This window comes from Sebastes fasciatus, chromosome 9 (assembly GCF_043250625.1).
Source record: "Sebastes fasciatus isolate fSebFas1 chromosome 9, fSebFas1.pri, whole genome shotgun sequence".
Lineage (NCBI taxonomy): Eukaryota > Metazoa > Chordata > Actinopteri > Perciformes > Sebastidae > Sebastes > Sebastes fasciatus.
Window position 1 is genome coordinate 12,378,335 of NC_133803.1, and position 7,059 is coordinate 12,385,393.

The 7,059-nt window shown below is 41.2% G+C and overlaps 1 protein-coding gene across 1 annotated transcript; it reads right to left on the reverse strand.

Moving 5' to 3' along the window:
• Window positions 1-109: 109 nt before the first annotated feature.
• sfr1 (SWI5-dependent homologous recombination repair protein 1) lies at window positions 110-1,340 on the reverse strand. Its single transcript, XM_074646065.1, has 3 exons — window positions 921-1,340; window positions 429-797; window positions 110-317 (listed from the first exon to the last, which is right to left on the reverse strand). Exons 1-3 carry the CDS (start codon window positions 1,014-1,016, stop codon window positions 129-131), a joined length of 654 nt encoding a protein of 217 aa, XP_074502166.1. The 5' UTR covers window positions 1,017-1,340; the 3' UTR covers window positions 110-128.
• Between the last annotated feature and the right edge of the window lie 5,719 nt (window positions 1,341-7,059).

A 7,059-nucleotide genomic window follows, 5' to 3' on the forward strand; every position in this document is an offset into this window, starting at 1 on the left:
TTCTCTTAGCGAGTATACTTAACATGAAAATTACAACTTAAGCTGCGAATAAATCTAGTATAGCAGCAACAAATAAAACAATTAGCTAACAGAAACATTTGAAATGCGATGGTTTTAAAGCGCATTTATTAAGTAGTGAAGTCCTCCTCAGTGCGGTCAAAGTGCAGAATGCCGTCCTCCAGACCGAAGAAGTCAATGAGCCCCGACAGGCTGCTCTTTCGTCCGTCTATGGGAACATCTGACTGGAGCTCGTATAGCGCATCCTGAGCACAACTCCTCCACTTGTCAACCAAGGTTTGGAGCTGTGTTAAATCATTCTAGGGAGAAAAAAACAGGGAATGTGTCATGTAAAATTACCACTTTCAGTCTAGTTAAGCAAATAAATTGTTGTTAGAAGCAACCCTGACAGATTTAAGGTAAGCCAATACCTTGCTCCTGTACATTTTAACCATCTTGAGTCTGCGCAGAGTCTCCATCTTGTCTTTAACCTCCTTCTTCAGTTGGTCTCGTTGTTGTGCAAAGTCTTCGGAAGGAGGATGCGTTGGTCCGGGAATGGGTCCAGAAATCTTTTCACTCCCTGATCTCTCTTCATGTCTGTTTACGTCGACATTGGGCACGATCAGTGGAGGATTATTAACCGTCTCCCGGGAATCTGCTGAAACATGTTGGCCATTCTCCTCCTCAGCATCATCAACATCATCAACACAAAGGCGTTTGGCCACAGAGGAGGGCGAGGTGAAGGAGCGCCTTGATCTCTTCAGCCTCTCCCTCAGTGAGGAACTCAGCTTTTGATGATGCTGCGGAGACTACAGTGAATGAAAGACAAAGCACACAGTGTGATCATAGCAGTTTAAACCAATTTTGATGTGATATTAATGTTAGATATCTAACACTACATGACTAGTAGCACTTCAACCTACCTTTTCCTCTTTAAGTTCACAGGGGCTTGGCTCCACTGAACTACAAGGTGAAGAATACACTGGGTTTAATTTGGCTGCTTTGGGAGTGATCTCCATCTGTCAAACTTCCTTTGACTCATGTGCAGCCACGTTGTTGTTGTTGTGTTTGACGTACAGCCACGTTAGGGGTACTGAGTTAGCCCATAGAGCATTAGCTACTTCCCTAGCTTTTCCTCAACAAAACACGTCAAAACAAAACTAACACGAACACCCAATCACATGCATTGATGGACGCTTTCAAAACAACTTGTTAGAAACCAAAACATGTGTCACAAAAGGCGATACAAAGATACAAAACTGAACGCGATGGGTGTGAGCTTTTTCTTGTTTTCCTTATTTTTGCAGCTCAAGAAAACCTCCAAAGTCAGCGATTGGACAGGATTTGATGACGCGTTACCGATAAGCATCTTGGGAACTGTAGTTGTTACTGGTTGGATATGTTAAAGCACAAACCATAACTTTAAAACCCCAATATTTCCATGTTATTTCTCATACCTAAAACGCAAATCGCAACTACATGGCTCCATCATCTCTCTCTTCTTGTTTTGGTAAAGTTCTACATACAAAATTACTTTAGTTTGTATTATTATTATTGTTGTTGTTGTTGTTGTTGTTGTTGTTGATGATCCAACTGGACTGTGCTCAAAGGAAGTAAAATGGTAAAAGTGTTTTTTTGTTTGTAGGCTTGTGGAGCACAGACTGTTATGTTTTGGAGGGGTTAAGTGTTGAAGCAGTGTTACTTGGCAACAACTCCTTGTTACTCATATTGTGATTCAACTCTTCTCATCAGTTGATTCATCCCCATTAAAGGATTTATTTAAAACCCCCACATGTTCTCATCGTTTGTCTAAGATTCTTTTGAGACTTGGCCCAATATCGCACCATTTTTTCTGTAGCCGTGAGGAGAAAGGTGTGAATTAAAACTGGATCCTGCCTAGACTTGAACATCAGTACTTCAGCAGTTTGTTATTATACACCCCAGGGAATGGGGATTTTTAACATTTTATGTGGGTGAATCTTGCAGGGCTTGGGGGTGAAGGTAATTACTTCGTGTGAGTCATGAGAGCGCTTTCTATGCTTTTCAACTTTAGAATGACTTGAAATATTGTGCTTGCTCCTCAGCACTCTAGCAATGGTGTGGGTTTATAGAATCTAGAGGCTGTGTGAGACACTGAGTGAGGATGCCAGCTATTTCATCAAATGCAGGTGTGTATGCTGAGCACTCATAAATAAGGCCACATGTTATGTTTGTGCAGGCTATTAATTCCTCTCCAGATGCACACATGGGTCAGCAGTAAGATACTATTGCCCCCTTCACATCTAATATGGTTCATGCACTGTAGTTGAGGAATGTATTGTGAGGAAGAGGCACTTAAAGTGGCAGTAGGCAGTATATTTTTGGCATCATTGGGCACAAATTCAATAATAACCTTTCAGCATATTGTAATTTAAGTGTTCCGAGAGAAAACTAGACTTCTTCACCTCTTCATGGCTCTGTTTTCAGACTTTGAAAAAATCACCAGATTTCACAATGGCGGTGGCGTCACAAACGTTCTCATTTTACAGCTTAACCGTGCACTACAAGATGACTCTGAAAACATTTGAGGTGAGAAATAGGCATTAACATAACTTAATATTGATTCATATTTGAGCAGAGCTGCCTAGTTTGACCATTTGGTCTGAGTTCGTGAGTGATTGACAGCCGGCTCTCATAGACAGCAGATGGACAGCAGATCTCAGGTCAGCTCTGACTGCTTGTTTTCCTCCGGTCTGTGAAATCTTGCAGATGCCGTTAGGAGCACCGGAGGACACAGAAGCACATGATTTTTTTCAGGTTATTTGTTTCATGTACTACTGTCAGGATATAGCAACCGTTTTTTAAAAGTAACTTTTTTTTAAATCATATTTGTTCCAATCTCGCCTACTTCAGCTTTAAATTCAGTATCACATACATTTTTGTCCCCCCTTTCTCTGGAGTCCCTTTGCTAGTGGAGTAGATGTGATTGTCCCGTGTGCCGTGATGCACACTGCAGTGGCGTCACTTGATTTAATTTAGCTGAAAGAGTGTTTTGTGTCCTGGGTTAGTGGGTTATTTTTATTTCCTGTTGATACTCTGCAGACATGGCTGATAACGCATGCATTATCAGCCATGTCTGTGTTTGGAATTTCCCTTTTATTTGGTACCAATGCCCAGTCTGCAAACACTTCCTTATCTTCCTAAGTTTACATAACATGGTTTCTAAATGACAACATAATAAAGATCTGTAAAAGTTTGATACAGGATCTGTTTGATCAGGACTTTGTTTGTTGATATTGTCTTTCAGTGGTGACGTTTCATTACAAATGTGCAAATAATCTAATAGCTAAAAACAACAGTGAACCTGGGGCTTTTTAGGTTCCTTTGGGTCATTTTCACTGCAGACATGTTGACCTTTCGTAGCAGATAAAGCACATGTGTTACTAATAACACTAACCAGGGCTCTGTTCTATTCAAGTGTTCCAGTAAATCATGACAGACAGCGAGCCAACATGCACAAATACCAAGACCCTGAAACTGGAGCAGCTAAATTTACCTGAGCTTTTGTGACATGTCAAAACATGTTCCTTGAAAAAGGCAATAACTACTATAAAGTGCTTTTGAAATGGCAGTTTAACCTATAGCCAATCGATTGTTCTAGTTGGATGCATTCTTAGTAACCTAATGAGAGATGTGTTTTCTTTTAAGGTCAAAGAGTGAAGTAATTATAAAGTACCGTAAGTTGACAACGTAAATCAAAACTTGCTTTTCTTTCAGAAATAATAGTCTCTCCATTTTAGAAATTTCATTTCACACTATGCCACAGAGTTAAAGTGTTTCTCTCTGTGCCCTTTATGCTCTCAGTCCAGTCATAGTTGTGTTATTCTCTTTGTACAAATATTAGATCACTAATGTTATTGTTCGTAGGGCTGCGACTGACAATTATTTTCATTAGCAATTAAAGGGCCAGTGTGTAGGATTTAGGTGGATTTATTGGCAGAAACTGAATATGATATTCATAACTATGTTTTCATTATTGTATAATCACCTTAAACTAAGAACCTTTGTGTTTTCATTTGCTTAGAATGAGTCCTTCATATCTACTGTACATAGGGAGAGGGTCCTCTTCATGGATTCTGCCATGTTGCACGGTAGTAGTAGTAGTTAAGGTTAGGCATTGACCTTGAATGGTTAAGGTTAGGCATTGATCTCAAATAGTTAGGGTTAGGCATTGACCTTGAATGGTTAAGGTTAGGTGTTGACCTTGAATAGTTAAGGTTAGGCATTGACCTTGAATGGTTAAGGTTAGGCATTGATCTCAAATAGTTAGGGTTAGGCATTGACCTCTAATAGTTAAGGTTAGGCATTGACCTTGAATAGTTCAAGTTAGGCATTGACCTTGAATAGTTAAAGATAGGCATTGACCTTGAATAGTTAAAGTTAGCCATTGACCTTGAATAGTTAAGGTTAGGCATTGACCTGGAATAGTTAAAGTTAGCCATTGACCTTGAATAGTTAAGGTTAGGCATTGACCTGGAATAGTTAAGGTTAGGATCGGTCGTCGGGCAGTGAGTCTCGCAATTTTTTTGCAGATCTCAAATCAGATTTTTGCAGTTTGCGGGCTCCCTTCTAGACACGACCATGTTGCACTGCCAAGTTTCTACAGTAGCCCAGAACAGACAAACCAAACACTGCCTCCAGCGAGACTCTTTCACGGTGAGTGCAAATCCTACACACTGGACTTTAAATGTACGGATTAAAAAGGCAGCAAATCCTCACAATTTAGAAGCTGTAATTGGGGAATATTTGATTTCTTCCTTGAGAAATGACTTTAAGGACTAATCGATTATCACAATTATTGCCCATTCTTTTTCCGTCAGTCAACAGAATTGTTTCACTGAGAGCGAGAGTCTAAAAAAAGAAGAAAATCAATTGAAAAGAAGTGTTACCCATGCTGTCCCTGTATCGCTTTCTCTAAGCCAAGTATCCAGGTAAATAAATCCAGACAAAATCCAGTGAGTTCTCAAGCTGCCTCTCCTTTGTAAGACCACACACAGAGAGTGCCCCCCCCTGGATCTCATTATCTGCTGTTCTTTCTTTCTGAGGTGAGACGTCACCAGAGAGGTTTACCAGCTTAACTTAGAACAAAGCGTGACACCAAGAAAAGACGAACACGAGACGAAAACATTTAAAATACATGTTCAAAGTCGAGCCAGTCTGTTGAGTTTTCCTATATATTATCTTTCATCGTTAACCATAAACAAATGGTGCAGAGAAAATGTCTGCAGGAGGTTTCAGCACACACTGTGATAAAGTACAGAACAAAACAATCTATCTATTCCATCTGTTGTAACGTAGCACGATGAGTGATGTTTTCGGGTTTACCTGAGGAGAACTGGTGGTTTCTTTACAACACCCTACTGCCAAGATTCACTCTCACAGCGAATCATTAATGTGTACATGTCACATTATCTTGATAAACCCTGAATGATTAAGTTCTTTGCTATGTAACACACTCCTTGTAAACCTAATTTGGGCAACATTAAAACTGCAGCCTTCTTGTTCCAGAGAAATGATGAGCCCTTATGTGGGAAAGCTATTATCCTTCGCTCAAACACAAACAGGAGTGTCTAAACGGTTGCACAAGCCAGTCGACTCCTTTTTTTTCACCATCCTGGACTCTGTTGTTTTAAACCAGCCCCTTTCCGTTATATTTGGCATTATTCAAGCTTGCACATAGATGTGAGTGGTGGAGCAGCTCCTCCTCCGTTACACTGTCCTTGGGGCCGTTTGTTTTCCATCCTTTGAGTAGATTGGAGTCATGCTCGCTGCTGTGAGTCATGCAGGGTGGGTGGATGTCTGCACAGGGTGTGGTGGGTGAAGGATCCTAGTGGCGCTTGCGGCTGCCAGCGGAGGGATAAAGCATCCAATTTGGCTCAAAACTGCATAAATGCAAATGAATGGATAGGGAATGTTTTTTTATGATCATATAGAGTTAAAAACAGCTCGTGTGTGGGGGTGCACTTCCTAATCTCTAGCAGGAAAACTGATCCTTCAACAGCTGCACAAACATGCTGATCTGCCTTTTGTGCAAAGACCTGGAGGTCAGTTTAAGGAGGACCTATTATGCTTATTTTCAGGTTTATACTTCTATTTTGGGTTTTGTACTAGAACATGTTTACACATACTTGCCAACCTTGAGACCTCGAAAATATTTTTTTGATTTTTAAAACCAAAGCAGGGGGTCTGAGGGTCCTCCCCCTGAACAATTTGAGTTTCAGAGACTATGTTTCCTGCATTCTTGTGACTTTTAAAGGGACTGTTTGTAACTTCTTACGCGTATAAATCAATCCGGGTCGGTGTCCCATGCACGCTCGGGTGTGGCTACGCTGTTTAGACAAGACTCCAACACAAACTACACAGAAGCACCAAAACCGTATGTTATATCTAGTGAAGCCCGTCTTGCAAAACAGTGTTGTCCGCGGTCGGAGGACGCACGGGAAGACCGTACCTTTGGTATCCAGGACCGGAGTCTCTGCTGTACTTTGCGCCTCTGCCTTCACTCACACGCTGCGCTCGTTCTTGCGCTCCACTCTTGTGTGCATGAGCGCACACTACACACTGCAGGAGACTTTCGTTGACTTAACGGCCACAGGTGTCGCTGTTAACAAGCATTTCTGATTCTTACAAACAGTCCCTTTAAAGAATGAAAATAACCAAATAATAAGTAGACTGCAACAGCATTTTTTTGTTAATTTTACTTTTAATTCTCAGGAAAGAAAACTGAATAATTTGCCCTTCTGTCGTGAATTTGTGTGAACGTCTGTTATAAACTAAGCTAATATTCATCAGTTTTCATTCATTCATTAATTTTTTGCGCCCGCTTGAGTATTTCCTTCTCATATTACTCTCCAGTTCCCTCTTCTCTCCCTCACTGAAGGTCCTTTCAGACACAATGCGCTCCGAAACCCGTTATTTCCAATCCACAACGCCACGGCGGCTTTGCTGTGATGCTGTGATGCACGGCGAGTGCTGCTCAAACCGTGGCGCGGTGTCGCGAGCAACTCTTCCCCCGCTGGGAAA

Excerpts from the sequence above, each read along its gene's own strand:
- sfr1 (XM_074646065.1), bottom strand. The coding sequence starts at position 1,016 with ATGGAGATCACTCCCAAAGCAGCCAAATTAAACCCAGTGTATTCTTCA. Across the intron at positions 798-920 it reads GTGAACTTAAAGAGGAAAAG|CATCATCAAAAGCTGAGTTC; the intron begins GTAGGTTGAAGT and ends TAGTCTCCGCAG. Across the intron at positions 318-428 it reads TTAAAATGTACAGGAGCAAG|AATGATTTAACACAGCTCCA; the intron begins GTATTGGCTTAC and ends TTTTCTCCCTAG.